Here is a 25249-nt window from a genome sequence, read left to right on the forward strand (position 1 = left end):
TACTGCCTTGTCGTGGCAAAGGGGCTTGCGTAATTCAATGAAGCTATGAGCTATGCCGTGCAGGGCCACCCAAGACGGACAGGTCATAGCAGAGAGTTCTGACAAAACGTGATCCACTGGAGAAGGAAATGGCAAACCACTCCAGTATCTTTGCCATGAAAACCCTATGGACAGTACCAAAAGGCAAAACGATATGACGCTGGAAGATGAGCCCCTCAGGTTGGAAGGTGTCCAATATGCTACTGGGGAAGAGCAGAGGGCTAGTACTAGTAGCGCCAGAAAGAATGAAGCGACTGGGCCAAAGCCGAAAGGACACTCAGCTGTGGATGTGTCTGGTGGTGAAAGGAAAGTCCGATGCTGTAAAGATTTTGTCTCCATAGGAACCTGGAACGTAAGATCCATGAATCAAGGCAAGCTGGACGTGGTCAAACAAGAGATGACAAGACTGAACATTGACATCTTAGGTATCAGCGAACTAAAATGGACAGGAATGGGTGAATTTAATTCAGATGACCATCAGGTATACTACTGAGGGCAAGAATCCCTCAGAAGAAAGGGAGTAGCCTTCATAGTCAATAAAAGAGTAGGAAAAGCAATACTAGGATACAATCCTCAAAATGACAGAATGATCTCAGTTCGAATCCAAGGCAAACCATTCAATATCACAGTAGTCCAAGTCTATGCCCCAACCACCAGTGCTGAAGAGGATGAAATTGACCAGTTCTATGAAGCCCTACAGCACCTTATAGAACTAACACCAAAAAATGATGTTCTTATCATCATGGGGGATTGGAATGCTAAAGTAGGAAGCCAAAAGATAACTGGAATAACAGGCAAGTTTGGTCTTGGAGTACAAAATGAAGCAGGGCACAGGCTGATAGAATTCTGTCAAGAGAATACGATGGTCATAGCAAACACTCTTTTCCAACAACCCAAGAGACGGCTCTACACATGGACAACAGTGAGAACTGGACATGGAACCACTGATTGGTTCAAAATTGGGAAAGGAGTCCGGCAAGGCTGTATACTGTCGCCCTGCCTATTTAACTTATATGCAGAGCACATCATGAGAAAGGCAGGGCTAGATGAATCAAAAGTTGGAATTAAGATTGCCGGAAGAAATATCAACAACCTAAGATACGCAGATGATACCACTCTAATGGCAGAAAGTGAAGAAGAACTAAAGAGCCTCTTGTTGCAGGTGAAGAAGGAGAGTGCAAAACTTGGGTTGAAACTTAACATTAAGAAAACCAAGATCATGGCATCTGGCCCTCTCAATTCCTGGCAAATAGACGGGGAAGAAATGGAGGTAGTGACAGATTTTATTTTCCTGGGCTCCAAGATCACTGCAGATGGGGACTGTAGCCAAGAAATTAAAAGACGCTTGGTCCTGGGGAAGAAAGCCATGGCAAATCTAGACAGCACACTAAAAAGCAGAGACATCACCCTGTCAACAAAAGTGTGTATAGTCAAGGCTATGGTCTTCCCAGTTGCAATGTATGGCAGTGAAAGTTGGACCATAAGAAAGGCTGAGCGCCAAAGAATTGAGGCCTTTGAACTGTGGTGCTGGAGAAGACTCCTGCGAGTCCCTTGGACTGCAAGGTGATCAAACCGGTCAGTCCTAGAGGAGATCAATCCTGACTGCTCTTTAGAAGGCCAGATCCTGAAACTAAAACTCAAATACTTTGGCCACCTAATGAGAAGGAAGGACTCACTGGAGAAGAGCCTAATGCTGGGAAAGATCGAGGGCAATAGAAGAAGGGGACGACAGAGAATGAGGTGGCTGGATGGAGTCACTGAAGCAGTAGGCGTGAGTTTAAATGGACTCCAGAAGATGGTAGAGGACAGGAAGGCCTGGAGGAATGTTGTCCATAGGGTCGCGATGGGTCGGACACAACTTCGCAGCTAACAAAAACAACATACTAATTGAAAAAGCTGAAAATATAAATATTGTAATTTATATAATTGGTTGAAAAGAAGAGAATATGGATAATTGCTATGGCAATACCAGGGGATAGTATAATGGAAGACCAAAAGTTGCAGAAGATCACAAAGTATCAATATCTAAAAACTGAAGTTGAAAGATAATAATAATAATAATAATAATAATAATAATAATAATAATAATAATAATAATAATAATAATAATAATAATAATAATAATAATAATGTTGGAAGGGACCTTGGAGGTCATTAGTCCAACCCCCTCCTCAGGCAGGAAACCCTATACCATTTCAGGCAAATGGCTGTCCAGTCTCTTCTTAAAAACCTCCAGTGTTGGAGCATTCACCACCTCTGGAGGCAGGTTGTTCCACTGGTTAATTGTTCTAACTGTCAGGAAGTTTCTCCTTAGTTCTAGGTTGCTTCTCTTCTTGACTAGTTTCCATCCGTTGCTTCTTGTCCTGCTTTCAGGTGCTTTGGAGAATAGCTTGACTCCCTCTTCTTTGTGGTAGCCCTTGAGATATTGGAACACTGTTATCATGTCACCCCTCACCCTTCTCTTCATTAAACTACACATACCCAATTCCAGCAACTGTTCCCTATATGTTTTAGCCTCCAGCCCCCTAATCATCTTTGTTGCTCTTCTCTGCATTCTTTTCCAGAATCTCGACATCTTTTTTACATCGTGGTGACCAAAACTGGATGCAGTATTCCAGGTGTGGCCTTACCAAAGCATTGTAAAGTGGTATTAGTACTTCACTTGATCTTGATTCTATCCCTCTGTTAATGCAGCCTAGCACTGTGTTGTCTTTTTTGGCAGCTGCAGCACACTGCTGGCTCATATTGAAGTGATTGTCTACTAAGACTCCGAGATCCCTCTCACAGTTACTACTATTGAGCAAAGTACCACCTATACTATACCTATGCATTTGATTTTTCCTGCCTAAATGTAGAACCTTACTTTTTTCACCATTGAATTTCATTTTGTTAGATAGTGCCCAGTGTTCGAGTCTGTCCAGATCCTTCTGTATCTTAAGCCTATCTTCTGGAGTATTGGCTATTCCTGCCAGCTTGGTGTCGTCTGCAAATTTGATGAGTTCCCCATCTATCCCCTCATCCAAATCGTTAATGAAGATATTGAAGAGCACTGGGCCCAGAACAGAGCCCTGGGGCACCCCACTACACACTTCCTTCCATGTAGATGCGGTTCCATTGAGGACCACACGCTGAGTACGGCCTGTCAGCCAGCTACGAATCCATCTGGTGGTAATGCTGTCTAACCCACATTTTTCTATCTTATCAAGTAGTAGGTTGTGATCTACTTTATCAAATGCCTTACTGAAGTCCAAGTAAATTATATCTACAGCGTTCCTCTGGTCCACTAATTTTGTCACTTGGTCAAAGAATGTAATAAGATTTGTCTGGCATGATCTGTTTTTGACAAACCCATGTTGACTTTTAGTGATGACTTTGTTTGCATCAAGGTGTCCGCTGATTTGTTGTTTGATTATCTTTTCCAGAATCTTCCCAAGTATTGAGGTCAGGCTGATAGGTCTGCAGTTTCCTGGATCTATTTTTTTCCCTTTTTTGAAGATGGGAACTACATCAGCTCTCTTCCAGTCCTGTGGTAGTTCCCCAGTGCTCCAGGATCTTTGAAAAATATAGTTCAGTGGTTCTGAGATCACGTCTGCCAGTTCCTTGAGAACTTTGGGGTGTAATCCATCTGGTCCTGGTGATTTGAACTCGTCTAGGCTGGTCAGGTGTTCACTTACCATTTTTTTTTGCCTATCTTAACTTGTGTTTCTATTCTGTTTTTTATGGCACTGGTTTTGGTAGGTTGGACTGTTTTTTCCCTTTGTGTAAAGACAGATGCAAAAACCGAGTTAAATAGTTCTGCTTTCTCCCTATTGCTTGTCACCTTCTTGCCACTTTTCCCCACTAATGGACCAATCATTTCCTTAACTTTTTTCTTGTTTTTCATATGTTGAAAGAAGCATTTTTTGTTATTTTTGACTTTGGTCGCAAGCCTTAGTTCATTTTGAGCCTTAGCTTTCCTCACTTCATCTTTGCAGGCATGAGCTATTTGCTGATATTCTGCCTTAGTTATGTGCCCCTCTTTCCACTTCTTATATTTGTCCTTTTTATCTTTCAGTTTATCAGAGAGTTCTTTATGCAGCCATGCTGGTTTCTTTTGAAAGCTGTTATTTTTCTTCTTTGTTGTATTGTGCTAGACTGGGCCTTTATTATCTCACTTTTCAAAATTTCCCAAGCTTCCTGAGTTGATTTCCCCTTTAGGATTCTCATCCATGGAATTCTTCTCAAGCTCTCTCTAAGTTTATTGAAATTAGCTCTTTTAAAGTCCAAGACTCTAGTTTGGCTGTATTCTATTGCTTGTGCTTCCATAATGTTGAATTCCAATATTGCATGATCACTTCCCCCCAAGGTTCCTGTGGCTTCGACATTTTCTATCATTTCATCTCTGTTAGTGAGAATTAAATCCAATATGGCTAATCCCCTAGTTTCCTTCTCTACTTTGTGGGAGAGAAAGTTGTCTGCTAGGTTTGTCAGGAATCTGTTTGATTTTCCACTTGGTGCAGAGTTTGTCTCCCAGTTGATATCAGGGTAATTAAAGTCCCCCATTACTATTGTGATGTGCTTCTTACATACCTTAGTTAGCTGACTAGCAAAAAGTTCATCTATTTCCTCTGCTTGGTTGGGCGGCCTATAGTATACACCTATGGCAATGTCATTTTTTCCCCTTTTATATTGACCCAAATGCTTTCACGTTTACAGTTTTCGTCATTGTTGTGCTCTATTTCTGTAGAGATAAAGTTATTTCTTATATAGAGAGCAACTCCTCCTCTTTTTTTTAGTCTGTTTCTTTTAAATAGTTTAAATCCCTCTAGCTGTGTGTTCCATTTGTAGGTTTCGTCCCACCATGTTTCCGTAATGGCAACAATATCATATCTGCCCTCATTTACCTGAATTTCTAGTTCACCCTGCTTACTGTTCATACTCTGTGCATTAGTGTATAGACATTTGAGTCCTTTATGACTGACGCTGTGTTTACTTGCTGCATAACTTGTGTGGTGCCTGGCTTCCCCTATTTTCTTAGATTGCCGGGGACAGTGATGTACTGTATCAATTAACTCACTATCCCCATTATTTAGTTTAAATGTTCCTCCAAAAAAGCTGTGTAACTCAGTAACTCAGTCCCTTTCTTGGATGGATGCAGACCATCTCTTTTATACATTTTTTCATTGGACTAGTTACAGACATCATGACTAATATAACCAAAGCCTTCTCCTTTACACCACTCCTTTAGCCACATATTAAATTCTGCTATATGCTGGCCTTTTCCATTTTTGCTCCTTATACACTGGTAAAACTCTGAAAAAGTAAGCCTACAGCCTATTCTGCTAAGTTCCTGCCCCAAGCTCTGGAAATCATTCTGCACAGAGAGTACATCTTTTTGGGACAGATCATTAGTGCCAAGATGTACAATAGCCTCCACATCACAGTCCTTGCTGGCATTCTTGATTATTTTGGAAATACGCTTCTTGTCCCTACTGGCCGTAGCACCTGGAAGACACCTGACCTCTTTCAAAACCTCTGTGTCCTTTCCTAAATTTACATCCCTTATAATTGAATCACCAACCAGAAGGTGGCTTCTCTTTTTGGATGCCTTTCTGTTCTTGCATGACTGGTGTGTAATACCAGATTCACACTTCTCCCTGTCGAAAACAAGTTTTTCATCTTGGACCACGATCCCCTGCTTATTTGAGTTATTATCACAGATACCTTTACCTGTCTCCTTAATGTCCTTATTAAGGTCATAAAGGGCACTGTATCTGTTGTGCAGGGACACAGCAAAAGCTTTGGGTTTATGGTTCACAGATCTCACCCTGCCAGATCCCACGGTTGTCCACACTGCCCTTCTGCAGGATCTTTGTGGTAGAGGGGGCTGATAGCACGGAGGCTCAATAGGGTAGAAGGGCTGAACTGGACACCTAATTTCTGCCTGAAGAGCACAGATTACAGACCCTAGATAAATAATCTGTCCTTGTAGACTAGTGATTTGTTTACAGATAGGAGAGTTTCCAAGTTTGAAAAGGGTACTGCGAAAGACAGCTGTAAAACAGGTGTTGCACTGAACTAAGCCAGACATGCTGAGTTACAACGAATCTCAGATGCACTTGCCCTGAATGTACCGCTGCTGTTTTTGATATTTAGTTATATAAACTTATAGCATGGAGCACTTCCCAGCAGCTCTGAAAGTTGAAATTCTGCTGAAAAGCGATGGAGATCCAATGAGGACCCCAAATGCAGTTCAAATACAATGCAAACCAATCAGGGCTCTAGCTCCTTTTTTGGTGCTGCCCTTGCAAAACGTACAGCATGAAGCACTTCTCAGCAGCTCTGAAAGTTGAAATTCTGCTGAAAAGCAATGGAGATCCAATGAGGACCCCAAATGCAGTTCAAATAAACAGGCCATCATGGTTCCCGCAGTTATTGGCACATTGCCATACCAAAAAATCTTGTGCACATTTGACAAAATTCCTATCTCTCATTTATAAAGGCCACACTGCTAGGATTACACATATATTACATTGATAGATTATGATATCCTAGGCTCTTGGGAAGAACCCAGTGTGTAGGAAGGCCAACACCAGCTAAAGAACTGCCAACTGTGATTTCATGTTATGTACAATAACAATAACTGCAATGCTCTTCATAGGCAATATGTAATTGAAGTTTTCAGTGGTTAGGTAGTGCCTTATATTTGAGTATCTTCTAGGTTAATATTTATTTTTTTAGGTATGATAAAGAGCTCAAATTGTCTAATTTATGGACTAACCAGGGAGAAAAATTTTGAACTTATGTTAACTTCAGTGTTTTCATTGATGCATGGATGTATTTGAATTCTTCAAAGATTTCATTATCACTTTATTTTAGCTCTTACATACAATTATACTTAGTTAGATAAAAAACCTACACTGTGTAGGATTTTGTCTCCACAGTAGCCAAAAAGATGTTTATGGGAAGCTTATACATTCTTCAGTGTTCTTCCGTTCCTGGAAGTGAATAGTTGTCGATGGATTAATTGTTTCAAAGCTGTTCATCAGCCAGGTTAAATGTTTATAATAAATATGATTTATTTATATGTAATAACTTTTATTTATTCTTTTGTGTCTCTACTAGGTATAAATGATGAAGGACTGTATAGAGTTGTAGGGGTGAGTTCAAAAGTCCAGAGACTTCTGAATTTGTTGATGGGTATGCTCATTTTTAAAATCTGCTTCTATATCATATATGCATAGTTTTTAATGTTTTTTTTCAAGTTTTACTTTTCTCTTTAAATCATGTCAAGATGAGAAAGGAACTTGATTTGGGGGAATTTTAATGGATGCTGAGAAGGCATAATTTAATACATAGCCATTATGCCCTTTAATTCACCAAAGTTAAAAAAAAATCTGAAAATATAGAAAGATTTAAGATACTTTTGGTTTGTTCAAGATTTATCCTTAATTATGTGAGGACAAAATTTTGATGAATGAAAACAGTATATTTAGATATTTTTAAAGTAAAGGAATATTTTTAACATATTGAAATTTGTGTCATTTCAGTGCAAATATATTTAAATGTACACGTCTGTATGTGTTTAATCCTTATTTTGAGCTCTAGTGATTTTCTAGAAAATTATAGATTCTCATCCCTTCGATAAAATTTTTATTTTAATTTAATTCTGACACAAATATAGCTATACGTCCTAAAACTGTTCATCTGTCTATTATTCAATCCCACCAATACTGCAAAATTTTCAGATTTCTTGTGCACAATTTTTGGCAGTACATGCAATCAAGATCAAACTACTGGGATTACTTGAGCTTTCTGTGTTTTCCAAGCTTGTCACTTCATAGAATCCCTGGTCTGACTCTCAAGGATTCATTGATATTCAGAGATGCTAGTTTGCAACAGGCTCATCTCCAGGAGCATGTAGCTCCATCTGTGCTGATAACACAGTGTTCTTTGGCAGATAAAACTAGAGGAAGCTAGCAAATGAATTCATCTCATTACCCTAGACGTTATGTGAATGGCAAAGTACTTTATTTTACCGTATGCGCTACTGTCAAATCCTTGCCACCTGTATGATGCTGTCTCTGCTGAAAATATGACAGAGATTATACAGTATACTGTCTTGCTTGCCGTATTAATTTGTAAAGTGGTCTGGCTAATTATTAATTAACTTTTTAATTGCTATCGGCAATTAAACTGAATTTAAGAAAGGTATATAGACCTCAATATTTCTTTTAGCATTAAACTTAAATAGCTGATAGCAGTCCCAGTTTAGTTCAGTGGTTAAGGAATTAGGATAGAAAATGGAAGACCATGAATTCGAGTCTTGGCACACCTTAGCACAAAGTCATCTGGGTGCCCTTGAGCCAGGCTCTTTCAGCCCTGGGAAGTAGGCAAAGGCAAACCACTTCTGGAAAAGCTTTGCCAAGAAAACTTAAAGGACTGATCCAGACAAGTGCAAGGAATCGACACACACACACAAAATCCTTTTACACACATATTATAGAAGGTAGTTTATTTTTTTGTATTTTTATATTTTATTGCATATTCTTCAAATAGAAGCTTATTTTGGGGTTCTGTTTTATGAAGAATATAAACCACTATCCTATGACCTTTCTATTGTCTCAGATCCATGCTTCTTAGGTCATTCATTTTTTAAGTTTGTTTTTTATGGAAAGGCAGGAAATCAAATCCTATTCTGCTATTACATCATGTTTCAGCATGTTGTTCTACCTTACAAAGACTTACCTGGATGGGTATGCAAGCATAGGAAAGATCTCATCTTCTGTCTTAGCTTTCCTAAATTGTGGTCCTCAGGCTCATCAAGATTTGCAAGAAGAAAGGAATGTTGTAAGAAAGAAAAAAACAAAGTTAAGGATAAAAAATTCATAAAATGGATGTTCGTGTTTAAGTAATTTATCTACTGAAAAAGAATATTACAGTTACAAGAATTAAATGGATCTGATTGTTAGAAAAATTACTGTAATTCTTCATAAGTGTCTGTCATTGGATATGAGAGTTTTGAGCATGGATCACAAACACTGAGGACATTTTTTGTATTTATTACATTTATTTGTTGCCTATTTCCCTGCTCTGGGAAGCTTACAACAATAAAATGAGAAAAAATGAAACATGTAATAATAAACAGTAGTAAAGGGACAGAATCATAAAAGTAAACAATGGAAGTTCTGCAGCAAAAGGAAGTTCTGTAGCAAAGAAGCAAGCTATAAAGAACATCTCGGCTAAAAAGTCTATTCATTACCAAAATCTTGCATGCCTGAGGTACATCTCATCAAGAACCACCTTGATTGTTTTTGGTGACTAAGATAGGTATGATTCTCTATGCTATTCTAGTTGTTTCATAGAATCTAATACACAGTAAGAATCTGCACCCTGACCTCCAGTCACTTAGTTGCCTAGTGTCAAGGCCTGACTTTTTAGGTTGGTTGTGAGGGAGCTGTATCAAATGTTAGACACTTTGTAAAGACCAACTATAGTCTTCTTTTATAGACTAAAGTGGCCTCACCTGAGTGTCTTTTTATCTGTACTCTTTTGGGATCTTAGTGGATAGCCACTGAAGCTTGGAATTTTATGTCTGCAACAGTCATTTTATGATATATAACAGATATTTGTCTGCTTTTCTGGATTGAGGAAAAAATCTCTTTTGTCTAATGGATAAAAAGATGTATCAATAATATCAATATATATTAATTTAATTGACAAAATGTATTGTAACCAGCGTGTATTTTAACCAGCCAAAACCATAGAGTCCATGAGAAGTCACTCTATCAACTAGTTTGATATCTGCAGTTCTATATCTCTTCCAGACAAGGGAGCATTCAGCATTATATATTAAATGTTTGACCTCAAAATGATACTTTGTTTGATATCAGTGTTGCTTTTAATTCTGTATTAATGAGTGCTATTTGTCCCAGAATATAAATATCCCAGATAAGCCTTCTAATAACCCATATATAATTCACACAGACCACAACAGACAACAGGTGTAAATTTGATTTTTGAAATGGTCTTTTCTGTACTGTATATTATGTACTCCCACTATCTTGTAGTTTCTACTTCTCTATGCATAGAAGATAAGAAACAGAATCTTGTAGGTGTGTGGCTTATTCTCTTCATTAGCAGAACTTTATTATTTGATTTATTGCTGCTTTCATAAACTCAGTTATACAGTATCTGAAATCTGAATTATAACTGATCAAATTTACCTGCTTTATTTTCTAGATACAAAAATATGTGATGAAGTTGATTTGGAAGGTAATACAGAATGGGAAGTGAAGACAATAACAAGTACAGTGAAACAATACTTAAGGTACAGTTAAATATGATTTCTGTAATTCAATTGAAACCATACTAGATGGCAAATGTTATCATGTTTTTTGAAAAACGCAAGTGTAAACAATTTTAGGAAGCATGTAGAATGTTATTTCTGGAATTTTTCCCAGTCCTTTAATGAAATGACCTGGGAAAAAGTTTAGAATGGAATGGTTGGCAACATGTCACGCTGCTGCACAAGTGCCCTTTCTGTAGCAATTCATGGGCACATTTTTCTCTATAGCCTCAGCTGATACATTAATGCAACATTCTGCCACCCCCAATTTGATTCTGTCCTGTCCTGGGTTTGGAGAGTGGTACTGCTAATGGTTGGCAACATGTCACGCTGATGCACAAGTGCCCTTTCTGTAGCAATTCATGGGCACATTTTTCTCTATAGCCTCAGCTGATACATTAATGCAACATTCTGCCACCCCCAATTTGATTCTGTCCTGTCCTGGGTTTGGAGAGTGGAACTGCTAATGGATAGACAGACACTCAAGTTCCTTTACATATTTCCTTTTCAACATTCCTTTCAACTAGAAAGAAAAAGAAGTAAATTGTAATTTTCAGAGTGCAATCTGTGGAAAATAGTCATAATAAACTTTTATGTTTTGAAAAAAGGCATCCTTTAAAGACTACATTGTTTGCAGTATGGTAATGATACCTTTATATTTTCTGGCTCTGGTGGTAGAAACTTCAAGGTTTTCCTCATGTGCAATATGGGATACAACCCAGAGAAATATTTCACGTAATGATGGGGTGTTTTTTTTATAGTTTTTATAAAAGGCATCCTAAGTGGAAAATTAAATAGTGCAAAATTAAAATGAATGCATTGTAGTATGATAAAATATATAGTTTTAGAATGTTTGTATTTAAACAATTGTAAATTTAAATAGGCATGATCATTTTTTCTCTTTAATTATTACAATGTTTTTGTCTTAACAGAAGCCTGCCAGAGCCCTTAATGACGTATGAGTTACACGGAGAATTCATCACTCTTGCTAGTAATATATGACTTATCAGATTTTATTTCTTTTAAAATAATAATTATTAAGTTAGGCAACTTAATATTCAAAGTCTTTTCCAAAAATCATTTACAATTTATGTATATTTCTGGTCCTCTTACAAATGCATACAGTATTCAGAATGTTAAAAACTTTCTACATAGTACAACAGCCTCACTGCAAACCATTATACAGTATATATTCAAATTCATATATAAAACTATTTGGCTTAATAGAAGGATTTTGCAATATAATTTATACATATTAGCATTATTTTTATCTTATGAAAATAAAATGAAATGGGCAATGAGAAAACTGGATGTAACCTCCCAGAATGTAATGTAGTTGAATTACATAGAAGCTTGAACTTTGTGTTAAGAATCTTTCAAAAAGACTGTCAACATAACCATAATTAACTAAAGAAGAATTATTGTATGATTCAGTGTCCCCTCATCAGAAAATCCATATTGTACTGTAGAGAAGAAAGTGACCTAGATATTAATATGAAATGCCTAATTACTCAAATATTTAAACCTACCTTTTATGAGAGAAGAGAATATTAAAAGTTTCACTATGACTGTAACTTTTTAAAGGGGAAGGCTAAAGAGGTTTATGACTTAAAAGAAGCTGAGGGAGCAGAATTTGCAATGGTTTGAAGGAGAAGGCACGATATTTAAGGATATGAAGAAAGAAAGCTCTGTAAAAAGAAGGATCTGTAAAAGAGATTTGTAGGACTCTCTTAGTATTTAAGCTTGAAGCATGCTAGGAGGAAGAAGGTAAAGCTGGAAAAGAGATAATGATACTAAAGGATATGGGAGATAAATGGTTGGAGTGGATAGTGTGTGTGTTTATTAATTCAAGGTATTTATTTAATTTATTCACCATTTTATTTTTATTTTTACTTTATGTTATTATTTTATTTTAATACTGCTGATTTTACTATCAAGTGACTCTTGTCACCTAATTGTTTACAAATCTGCATAGGTTTAGCAAATCTCATTTTTTACCATATTTGTACATCATTTCATTTTCATTATGCCCCATGTGGGGCTGTGACATGTCTGTATTATCTCAGTGTAATGCACTTCAACAAATTGTTTAAATATTATAGTCAGGGTGGTTTTCAGGAAACGGAACTGATGCTTGGTTGTATATTATGGAAAGTCATAAACAAGGCCAAGAGAATAAAAAAAGCTACCCTCTTAAGATAAATGTTCTGTAACTAGCAACTTTTAATATAGTACTGAAGTATCCTAGCATCTGGGGAGATAAAAAAGTATCAAAATAGGATTTCACTTTATACTTTTAAAAATGCACAGGTAGCAAGAAAGAAAATTAAAATGTTTATACATAATTTTCAGCATACATTGTGCCAAGTGCATAACTACGAATTATTATTTTTTTCCTTTTATGTAGAAAGTGGTAGCCCTGAGTCTCGTGTTAAAGTTATCCACTCCTTGGTTCATAAACTTCCAGAAAAGAACAAAGAAATGCTTGATATTGTTGTGAAGCACTTAGCAAAGTAAGCATCTTGTATCTTAGTTTGATGTTTACATTTTTTTCCTTTGCAGTTCCAGAAGACTGATTATGTTCAGAGTGTATCTTTATATTTCATATAAACAGCAAAAACAAATGTGAACTTTGCCTTGTTGTATACTATATATCTATTTTAGTAAAATTTAAGCTGGATGGATGGATGCCCACCCTTACTGATTAAGCACTGTTAATACAGAGGGAAATATTAAGAAATAGCTAAAATAATAAGAGGCATTACAGAAAGAAAAGAAACATAGCCGAAACCATTGCCATTTATAGCAATATTCATTTAGTATACCTTTCCATACAACCATCTCAATGTTCATCTTTCATGCTGGTCATTTACTTTTGTGTTCAGTCTATGTTTATTCAGTATTGGTGACCCTTTTTCTTCTTGTTTTACCACATATATATCTTAACTTGGTTTTCAGTATTTTAATTTTTAGATCTGTACATCTAATTATCTGGTTTATGTAATATACATTGCAAATTATTGAAGTACTAGCAAACAACACAATATGGTCTCCATGCAAAAATATACACACATGCACACAATCACACATACTGATATCTAAAAGAAACATACTTATTGCCTAAAAACTAAGGAAAGATCACACATCCATGTCTTAATCTCTGCTCACTGTTGAACCATTTGCTAAGCATTTTGTTTATTCTTAGACATGCTTACATTCCATTGAGTATACTGCTCTTACTGTACTCGACAACAGACTTTCAGCTCAATGTTCAAATATTTCCAGTATTTTCTTTGACTACATTCTTTGGGATTATTATTTTTTGTCTATATACATTATTCAGTATCTCTTTATTTCATTTTATACAGCTTTTATTCTCTTAAACACTTCTGTTTACCTCTTCCATAAAGATTCCTTATTTTTTGTTCTCATTCTTTTTCATACAGAAATTGTACTTCCTCTGAACATTCTACTTTTGTTCTTTTTTATCTCATTTCTTCTATTTTCTTCCATGCCCATTTTACTCAATATGCCCCACTGACAATATGAAAAAGTGATCTGTATCACATGCATGCTTAATGAATTTTAAAGTACTTTATGATGCAGTATCAGATAAATTTGGCAACATCTTTCCAGAATAGAATCTGCTTATCCATATCTAGGGAGGTCTGTTGAGAATATCCCTGTCTACTAAAAGCAGATGGTGGCTGAACTAAGGGACAAGTTTTTTCATGATAGTACACTATATTTAGCCCAACACTGCATGAAGTCCCTATCCTGATAAATTCAGCAAATAAATACAATCTTTGTTGTTCCATCAAACCTTTTCTTCTGTTTGATGGATCAATTGATGGCACTGTTCATAAGCATTGGTTTGAGGATTGAATTTCGCTGAATTTTTTGAGCTTTTGTTTTGTCCCTGTACATTGCTCAGACTATTTGGAGATTGAAGTGCACCATAAATAAGCCTCTTTTTTTCTTTTTGTAAACCTCACATAGAATCACCACCACCATTTATTTTATCATTGGAATTAGTACTGCTGCAGCACTCAAAATCTTAGCAGGTGAATCTCAGACAAAGAAATTCCTCATTTCCATCCAACTTTGTCTTGTTGGTATGCACCAGTTTTTCCCACTGAATCTCATTCAAGCCATGTTATTACAAATAGATCTGGAATCCAGGTCCAAATATCCATTGTGACCAGTATCCAGGGAATAGCCAGTGGGTTAAAAAATAGACTGGCATCACATTGGTTACTGTACTCTTCTGACCTCAGCAAAACTCTAGTTGGTATATTTAACTGTCCATTTAAAATTGCTCTGTCAATCAGTCCTCCCTCCCTTCTTGAACTTACTATATAATATTTGCTACACGTCATCCATTTTACTTCCTTCACCTATTGTTTCTCTTTTCCTCTTCCTAAGGATTTCTCAATAGGGCCACTCTCACTCCAGAGAGGAAGGAAACAGGATCTTTCCCAGCCACACCAAAAGCATTAGAAAAGCCTTTCCATTTATCCAAAAACTTTACTAACAGTGAACATGTTTCTCTTTCCATTTTACTTTTTAATTAAGGTTCTTTATTGTTTGCTACTCTTAAATTACAAGTCACTGTCTTCCATGTGCCTTGGTTGTCTCTTAACATGGACAATAGAAATTGCTCTCCACATCTCATCATGACTCTGGTCAGATATGTACAGTAGTTCTTGCATAAAAATACTAAGTGGAAAGGAAATTCTGTTGTGCAGTTATCTGGATATCACAATTTTATTTGGCTGCCCCTGGCTAATGTCACTGAAGATCGTTATGCAAGGTCCTCACTTAACTTCCATCTTCCTGCCCTATTGACTTTACTTGGAAGCTGGCTGGGAAGGTCACAAATCATGATTATGTGACTGCAGAATCATTGTGATGGCCAGAACTTCAAGAATGAGTATCACTTGTTCAGCACTGTTGCAACTTTTAACAGTTGCTAAACTAGTGGTGATTAAGTAAGGATGACCTATATACTCAGCTTAATTGCACCTGTGTTACATACAACATTCCTGATGCATGTAAAGACACTACCTTTTTCTTTTGACACATTTTGACCATTATTCCACAGTGCAACCAAATTCTAGTTTTAACCCCAAACATGTTTACACTATACTATGTTACTCCTATTTCCAATCTGGAGGCTAATTTGCAAGCTAGATACTGTTGTCTACAGATATTAGACATGGTGCTACATGCAATATAGGAATACACAAATCAGGATGTAATCTATTATCTTCATTAACAGTATTGCTTTTAATTGAAGTAAAAAATGTTCGCCTCGAAATGATATAAAATAATTGTTAGTATTACTAAAAACTTTTTTTTTGAGAGGGACAAAACCTTTTTTTGTTCTGTTAATATTTTTCTAATTGTTTGAAAATTTGGGGTACTTCCATCTATCAAATGAGGTTTAATATTTTAAGAAAAGAGAAGAAATTCACAAGCTCATCCTGAATGGTTGTAAAAGTTCAATGGTTGAAGGAAATGTAATTTTATTTTTTCATCTTAAAGTAGCCATTTTCATAATGCTGGTTGTTTCTTTCTTTCTGTTTTTGAAAAGTGTTTCTGATCACGCTACGAAAAATCGTATGACTGTGGCAAATTTAGGAGTTGTATTTGGACCAACATTAATGAGGCCACAGGAAGAAACAGTGGCTGGTCTTATGGATCTGAAATTTCAGAACATTGTGGTGGAGATTCTAATTGAAAACCATGAAAAAGTAAGTACAGGAAGTGGGGAAAAACTGTACAAATATTTTATACTTTGTATTTGATATTAAATTCCTATGAGATAATTTATGATTTTATCAAATTTCATACTTCCATAACATAGGAAGCAGAATCACCTTAATTTTAATAGGTTTTCAGTAATTGTAAGGAGGAGGTGACATTTTCAGCCTTCGTAAGAATTATGAAATTCACTTTGACCTTTAAATCTTCCCTGTTCATCCCCTGTAAAAAACATTGCAGGGATTATTTTTAAAATTCCACCCTCTTGGGGGCATAAAAAAGATGTTAATGGTTCTTATTTTTTCATACAACTAGATTGGCACAACCCTTACATTCTGTTTTGTAGAAAAATGGAAAACGTGTATGATGTTTTTGGAAAGGGAAGGAGATGGACTACTATTTGTGTCTAATAAAGAGGATGGCTTCTTGATTAGGACAACTTCTTTCTGCTTTGCTTTGTGGGATGTACATTACTTCTAATTATTTTATTAATAGGTTTATTAATAAAATATCTTGTTAGTCTGCAGTTAAAGCAGTTATATTAGCTTGACACATAGGAACATTTTGGAAAAAGAATGAATTTTTTCCAATTAAGTTTCTGAAATGCAAGTATGTATAATGATACGGTTACTTGCCTAATGACTACCCTATTCTCTAGTCTGTAAACTTTTGTTTTTTCTCTTTGACTTTAAAATAGAACATCTTTTTATCAGTCTGTGACTTCCTAGTATCTCTGTCATTTATCTCTCTGACCCCCAGTTTTAACTCTTCAGCTTATCTGCAGGTAGTACCTATTAGAACTTTTCAAATATTTAAAGTTCTCTTTTTTATTTTACTTTTTTTCAGTATTTAGCTGCAGTCTTTAAAAGAAAGTTCTGCATTTGTGTGCTTTACTTTTGTTTTGTATATGAGAATTATAGTGTTAGGAGATGCAGTGATTCTTTTAAAACTTTCCATCCCTCCAGTGCTAATAAACGGAAGGTTTGTTTTGTAATGTTGATGCCACATAAAAATATTAAAATGCATAAACTGAATTAATACGGTGAATAGAATGGAGAAACTAATTCATTTTGAATCCATCCCATCCTAGGATTTCTATTGAACTCTTTGGATCAGCCATTACCAGTTCCCAGTGTGTAGCGGGAATAAGGGCATAACTCACCAGCTCAGTCACTTTCTTCCTTTCTTTTTAGTTCTTTTACTTCTCTCTGACCCCTCAGCCACTGCTAATGCTCCTATGTGGAATATCACAACCATTTTGCCTGAAACACTTGAAACCTATTTGGATCTTGGCATGGACCGTTCAAAACCAGCTGTTCTGTGCATAGAATATAGAATATATTCCTAATCTGAATGTATACGGTAGGACAATCTCCCAACTCTGCTCTGAATTAATGGATTACAGGTCATAAACTAAAAAAAAATCTCAATGAAACTAAGGTGGATTTGATGCAGTAGGTGCATGGGGATTCAAAGTTTGGCAGATGTGAAAATAAAGAGAGTCCTGAAAAAGTAGTTTTCAAAGTAGTTGTCCCGTTGCAAATTTGCCTCAGAATGCCAAAGAATAATTAGCTCCTGTGACATTCATTGATTAGTAGTAAATCAAATATTAACTGAAATTTTGATAGATTCATCTAGGCATGGTATGAAAAAGTTAGTCAAAAATTGATAATCATAAATCACTGATTTGAACAATGGTAAGTATAACATCATTCATTTGCCCGTAAGAGTTGATTAGCATTTCAGCCTAGGCTATTAATAAACAAATGCTTCCAAAAGCCTTCTTTCGTCCCTTCATTTCCACATTATTTATTTATAGATTGAATAAATGGGAGAAAACCAATTTTTTCATTTGTTTAAGATTTATATTACTTTATAACTTTCATGTTTAAGGTTGCAGCCTCAATTTTTTTATCTCTTTTCTAAAAAAATAAAGACGCACAGGAAAAAGAATAAAAACATATGTGTTTGCTTCTATAGCCATATCTTTAAACTTCATCAAGGTTCCGAGAAGTACAGCTTATATGTAATAATGTCTTTAAATCATTTTATGTTTCTGCTATTGCTTCTGCACTTGACAGAAAGTGTCAGCTTGTTCAGTTGACTCTTCTCTCCCACACACACCATCCTGCTGCTTTCCAGACTGGCAAAAAGCTTGCTTTCAGTACAATGGAAATTCTACTAGATTCATTATAGTCAGACTGGCAGACAGATGTCTGTGGAAGCATCACATCAAGGGAGGCTTAAAATGTTTCACTTTTAACAATTTATTTTAATTTCCTACATACACATAATAACAGAAAGGTGGCAGTAGAAGCAAATGTATTTTCCACTGGTCTTATTGCAGTAAATAAATTCTCCTTATTCTTGGCAATCTAAAACAAACTCTTTCCTTCTTTCTTTTCTTCTTTTTTATTTCCTTCCTTTCTTCCTTCCCTCCCTCCCTTCCTTGTGACATAAAGTTGGTTAATGGTAGTATTTATAACAGAACATTTTTATTATTGTAAATATAATATCTTACATGCATTATAGTATTAGTCTTTAATACTGCCTTAAATTCTCCCTATCCCAATCCCCAATATTGAGATTCAAAGTTGTGATTTAATCTAATCAGATTACCTATAATTGTTGAGGCTGCCATGGTACCGGGAGTGGTTTTTCTTGTGGGTTTTTATATATGATGTAAGCCATCCAGACTCACCTATTTGTGAGTTGGGATGCTATATAAATATGTTAAATAACACATACATACATACATACATCTGAGAAAAGTTCATCCAACAGTTATGCTTTCAATCCCAATGCCATATTGTTTTTGTAGAGTCACAGTAATACATTTGTGATTAAGAGTCATAGTGTGGGATATCACATTGATGTGCATACTACAGTTTTTATATATTCAGTAAAGTTTGTCAAACCAACATTTTGTCCTTGTTCTAAGAAGAGTTAATGTGACTTTATGAAAATGAATGCATATGTTGTTAAAATTCCACTGCTGGTTTCTTCATTTGTAGGGTTTTTAATATATAAATATTAATAATCCATAATGTTCACTATAAAAAGTGAAGATTAAAAATGGCTATTGTTTTAAACCGTTAGTTGATGTTGATTTTTCCTGAATTTGTATTTTTTCTTCCACACATTATGAATTACTCTGAATTTTGGATACTGGTACTTAAAAAAACTTAATATTTAAGCCAAGTAGAATATATGAAAGCAGAACTGGGGGTGGGGAAAGGGAAGAAAAGAGAGGGAAAACATGATTAATTATTTCATTTAGTAGAATATTTCTATTTCTGTTGTATTTGGTAATGATTATGTATTCCTTTTGTCCAACTCTTTTTGTGAAAAGCACATCAAGCAGATTTTCCATATGCTTTTTATATTGGACAGAGTTCCTTTATAAAATAAAGACTATACTGTAAAGCATGATTTTTATATCTTCATCATATGGTTTGAATAAAATATGTTACAGTAGAATGCAGAGTCAAACTTAAAAGCTAAAAGTCTAGTTTTTAGAATGGTTCATCTGTTAAACCAATAATTACTTTTATAAAAGAGCTTTATATCATCCGTATGTTTTAGCAGATTTATTTACATATTCTTAAAATAACTATGTACAAAATAGTTTTTCCCCACAATTAAGGTAACCTAAGAACAGAAAAGTTTGCTCACTAATGCTGAGGAATACTTACCTATTTTCTTAAAATCTTATTTAAAATCATATGTCAGATCAATAAAATGTATTTATGGACTTCCGGTTTGATGTTGCAGCGTAATGGGTCCAGGAAGAAGGGGCTCCTTCCGTGTTTGATTTCGCCCCGCTGGGGACCCTAAAAATGGTCGAACGTTCCCCCCGAAGAGGTGACAGAAAAGGAGGTGACTCTTGATCGTGGGAGGTGGCAGCCCTTCCATTTGATCCGAGGAAGCCCTCCAAACCAGCGGGGGAAAGACTGACTACATTCATGTGGCCAGTCAGAAGCTGCTGATAGCCTAAGAAAATAAGCATTAACCAGCAATTTTCGAGCAATGTGGATGGAACTGGATGAGATCCTACCCTCTTTTTTATGACTTTAAGACTTTTTCCTGTGAGAAAACTGCCCAAAGCAAAGAATCCTCCCTGAAGAGAGAGGGAAGGGGAATTTCTACCACATTCCCTGTGTGTGTGTGTGGGGGGGGGAGACAAAAAAACCTCTTGGACTGCTTATCTGTGTGGCAGAGACAATAAACTATTTTGAAACTGGCCTGCCTGGACTATGAATATAAATACTAACTGACTTTTAGAGCTGTGTCATGGAGCTATTTCTCTATAGAAGAAACATGCATTATTGATTGAGATGATGGAATACTGTGGACTATAAACCTTTGATTTATGAACAGTTTTTAATTGCTGTTCTCTCTCTGGACAGAAAGGATGTGTTTTTCATTGGACAGAAAAATTTGAAAAATTTGAACTTATATTTGCTGAGGGGAGACTTAAGGACGGACTGATAGGCCAGCTGGATAATTAGGAGTTCAAATGACAATTGAAACTTTTTAAATCCCTAAATAGATTGGACTATAAAGACTACTTACAAAAACAAAAATGGACGTTCCATACTTAGCTTCAAATGGTAAAAAAACAGCCCTAATACCTGTCCCCAAAGTCCCTAGCTTGACATACCAACAAGAAAATGTTGATGAATTTCAGAAAGAAATTCTTTCAATATTAAAATCAATACAAGAGACAATTGCCTTAGCTCATGATAAGACTAAAAATAACACAAAGGACATGAACAATTCTTTAATCTAAATCAGAAAATGACTACAAAGAAGGAATTAGCAACCCAGAAAATAGAAGGAAAATCAGAGGAAGCAGATCCAAAGATGGATGACCTACAGAAAGGAACTAACAGACAGACGCAGACAAACGAAGAATTAGAAGACGTAGCAATAATATCAGAAATGGAGAAGATATCTTACCTGTGAAGATCTCAGAACACACTTGAGGATAAGAAAGAAGAGCTGATTGAATGGAAGATAGAGCTGTTAGAATTGTGGGGTATTGGAGAAGGAGGGAGGCTGTTTAATGGGCTGAGCGTCCTTCCAAAAATACTTTAATCATATTGTCTTTCTTATTCCAAACAATATAGGGTTTTTTCCTACAGTAATTCTCAACAATATGTACCAAGTCAAATCTCTCATGTTCCCTTATCCCTTTGAACATTTGATAATTAATGGATTATTTTATTTTAAACTGACCTGATTTGCTATGTGAAAAAAGAGCTGAAGGAACAGCAAAAGAATGAATATCCATAGCTGCAAGAGACTGATGACTAAAAACACTGCAACACAAAAAATTCTGGCCTCTTTTCCAGTTGGCTATTAAATTAGTAGTCTACCAGCAGGGTCAGTAGGAGTGAAAAGCTTTGTGGCTTTCTCTTCTGTTCCAACAATTCTTCTCGAGATGTTTCAAATGGAGTGGCCTAAGTTTCACGTCCTTATTCAGCAATCTTGTGGTCTCTGAGTATTGCACTTAGGGAAGGTTCTGTCAGAATGTGTACAGCTAAGGAAGAATTGTCAGTAGGACATCAACCCTGACATATGTTCCTGGATGCAGTTCTTATCCTTTAAATGTTGCAATAACAGCATTGTTGGGGGAATCTGCACTAAGAGATTTTTTTCTTTTATGCGTCTCTCTTCATTTCTTTAGTTTAGCTGTATATTTTTATGTAGTTGAAAAGAAGACTGCATTATAGTCTTCTGACATTATAGGCCATTTGGATAATGAGTCTTCCTGCTAATTAGTAGAACATATGTTTCCCATTTTTTCCAAAGCCCACAATTACAGAATTAAGTTGTCTTCCAAGTGTGAACATTCTGTTTGTCTATTATCCATGAGGGAGGACCATATTACTGAAAATTGATCTCATTGCTCACCTGCCTACCACTGCACCTCTGTCATGGCAACTGATTCAATGAAAAATTTGTTCAGTTCTGGGAAATGAGGATTCAGTTTGTTGTACTGTATTTTGCCTTTTCTGTTGATTTAATAGATAAAGGATGCAATTAAAATAAACATATTTTTCCCCATTTTTGTCCATTTAGTCATTTTAAATTCTTGAAAAAGCTGTGGTTAACAACTGTATGCCGAAGTTGCCCCAAAGTATAATTTATATTTCCAAGAAAAGTAGATTTTCCATGTTGAAAAAAAAAACTTGCTTCCCTCTCCCTTTATATTCTCAATAATAATAGGGAATACCAAGAATTTAGTTTTTCTCTTAATGTTGCTTGGGTCTTAGGCAGCATGCAGTGCTCTCAGTTAAAATGTAAGAGAATATTGAAATCAAAAATTGTTAAATGTTCTATATAATTAGTGAATAATGCAAAATCCCTTTGTGCTTTTGATGATTTCCTGATGCTAATGGAAAGGTAAGAATTTTATCTTTGACACTATAAGAAGAAAAAGGATGCTTTGGGCTTTATTCGGGTGAGTCCCCTGTTTCTTAAAGTTTAGTTTCCATACATTCGTAGCACTTCTATGGAGAGGTATTTTCTCTATAAAAAAAACCTGTAGTGTTACAAATTGTTTCAGTTATGGCTACTGCAATGGCTGCCCAGATTGTTTCAGTACAAACCTGATGTGTTTATTTTTATCTTCAATGCTTTAAAGTCAGATGTTGTATGATATTGCTATGATGCTCTTGGGAACCATGACATGGACCTTTAGAGCAGCTAGGCTTGTACTTTTCTTCCACTTAACAACACAGTAGCTCCTCTGAACTATTCTTAGAACAGTTATTTTGGACTTGCAAAATAATGTCACTGCTTTGTAATTCTATCTATAGCTATCGATCTATCTGTATTAATTTTTTACAACTTTAAAAAGTTTATAGTTAAGTATGATAGTTCTTCGCCATTCTATTTCCTATTCCTAAAAAAGTGTAATTCATTTTTTCAATACTATGCATATTTATTAATAGGTTCCTCATTTTGATTCCTTTTTAATAGTATCTCCATATCACCACCATAAAGTTAGACTAGTACAATTCACATTACATGAGGCTACTTTTGAAGGCCACTCTAAAACCGCAGTTGCTGTAGACATCAGTAGTCCACTTATTGGCAAATGAAAACTTTCATAGTGATATAATGTATGTACTATAGGTCCTGCGTTAGTTTTGGTATGTTTCTGATGCAATTCAAAGCCAGTTTTTATTTATGAAGCCTTATATGGCTTAATTTCAAAATATTTTCAGAATCACCATTGTAAGTGAAATTGACCCCATCCAGTGCATTTTATTTGAGGGAAGTTATTAATCATTCTCCATTTGAAGAAGATTAGGCAAACAGTGTATCTCAGTAGTCTTATGTTTAACAGAATAGCCCATCCCAATGTTTGATTAACATTGCTGTGACAATTTTTTGAAAATTGGTTAAAATGTTTTAATAATACGATAATGAGCTATCGCTCATAGGACTCAGAACAATACAATTATAGTTTTATAAACTGTTTATTTTAATGCTAACTTTGGGAAAACAGAAGTATACAAAATAAATAAGTAAATCTAACACAACCTGTCAGAGAACAATTAATAATAAAAAAATACAGAAAACCTATCTGGTTCACGTTGATTAAAAAGGTCATATTGTCAATGCAGAAGACAATCATTTATTTATTTTTTTACAATCCATAATCAATATATAAATGGTGATATTACAACACAGTAAATATAAAAGTGATGTAAAAATACTAAAAGGTTAAACAGACAAGCTTGAAGTAATTAATAGTGTGGTGGAAACATTAGATAAAATCTGCAAGACATGGCTATTGTTAAAAAATTACCTACCATGTTGCAGTTGGGACCAGGAGTTCCATCAATGAGCAACACAATCATAAAACAATGTGTCACCATACTGTTTAGCAACAGAAATTCCAATACTAAATGAATCATGTCATTAAGTGAGAACATCACATGATCATTATCTTCTCTCAACTTCCCTATACAAATGGTGATCATGTGATTGTATGAGTGCTGCAACCAACATAAGTATGAGGACTAGTTATAGCTGCCACTCATTCAGCATCATCATAAGTTTGATCTCTGAACAATTATTGTATTTTATTTTTTTATTGAAAAGTTTTAACATACAATTTTTCTTTAAACCCCCCCTCCCCCTCCCTTCTCCCTCGCCCCCTAATCTCTGAACAATTATTAAGTAAGCAACATATGTAGTGGCCAAAGTTGATTGCCTAGGAGAAAACATAATCTGCTTAAAGGAGAATTTAGATTTTTAACAATTGTTGTTATTAGTTTGTCCTCCATTTATTGCATAGAGGGCACTTAGTTATGAATGTGAAATAAATTCAACTTCTATATCATAACATACACAAGTATGAATTTAATAGGAAATACTGATGTATCTACCAGTTGTTGTCCTTATAGATAATTTGATGGTTTAGGTCAGACATGTCAAACACAAGGCCCGGGGGCCAGATCCGGCCCGTGAAGTGGTTTCATGTGGCCCGCGAAGCCATCCTGGAAACAGTGAGGGAACGGCCCCCACTGCCTTGGCCCTGGCCCAGAGACCCTCCTCCTGCCAGAGACCCTCAGATCTGTCCCACTCCTGCCCAGGTCCCCATAGGCACCCTTGATGCGAACGATGTAGAGCTGGCCATGCTCACCCAGTAGGCCATACGCACTTTAGCCACGCCCACCCAGGCCACACCCACCCGGCCCCCTGAGGGCAACCGCAATGCTGATGCGGCCCTTAATGAAATTGAGTTTGACACCCCTGGTTTAGGTGAAAGTGAAGTGTCTTCTATGTGAAGTGTGGGAAATATTATAAAAATATCTGGCTATGAAGCAGGAGAGGATGGGTATTGAGCTGTAATGGAGGTGGAAAATTCTGGTTATATCCTTTTGGGAATCTAGGTCTATATCCTCCATTGAAGGTTGGAGGTAACATAGTAACTATGGTAACTACGACTTTATCAGGTGGAGAACTAGATATTAGATCTAAAGATGTAATATTGGAAAATAAAAGCTCAGTAAACTAAACTGAGTTTCATTTTCCTTTTTGGGAAATTAAAATTAAGAAATGATCCAAAGATATCACCAAAAGAATTTGATCCAA

General features: G+C 35.8%; 1 protein-coding gene across 1 annotated transcript in view; it reads left to right on the forward strand.

Moving 5' to 3' along the window:
• Nucleotides 1-25249, forward strand: part of ARHGAP10 (Rho GTPase activating protein 10) — a 116195-nt gene that overhangs the window by 52542 nt on the left and 38404 nt on the right. Inside the window, exons 14-18 of the mRNA XM_083367776.1 lie at nt 7144-7218; nt 10261-10348; nt 11299-11357; nt 12774-12879; nt 15963-16122. Of these exons, the coding sequence (XP_083223902.1) occupies nt 7144-7218; nt 10261-10348; nt 11299-11357; nt 12774-12879; nt 15963-16122 (488 nt within the window). The remainder of the gene's footprint in view (nt 1-7143; nt 7219-10260; nt 10349-11298; nt 11358-12773; nt 12880-15962; nt 16123-25249) is intronic.

Source organism: Vipera ursinii (genome assembly GCF_947247035.1).
Source record: "Vipera ursinii genome assembly, chromosome: 7".
NCBI lineage: Eukaryota > Metazoa > Chordata > Lepidosauria > Squamata > Viperidae > Vipera > Vipera ursinii.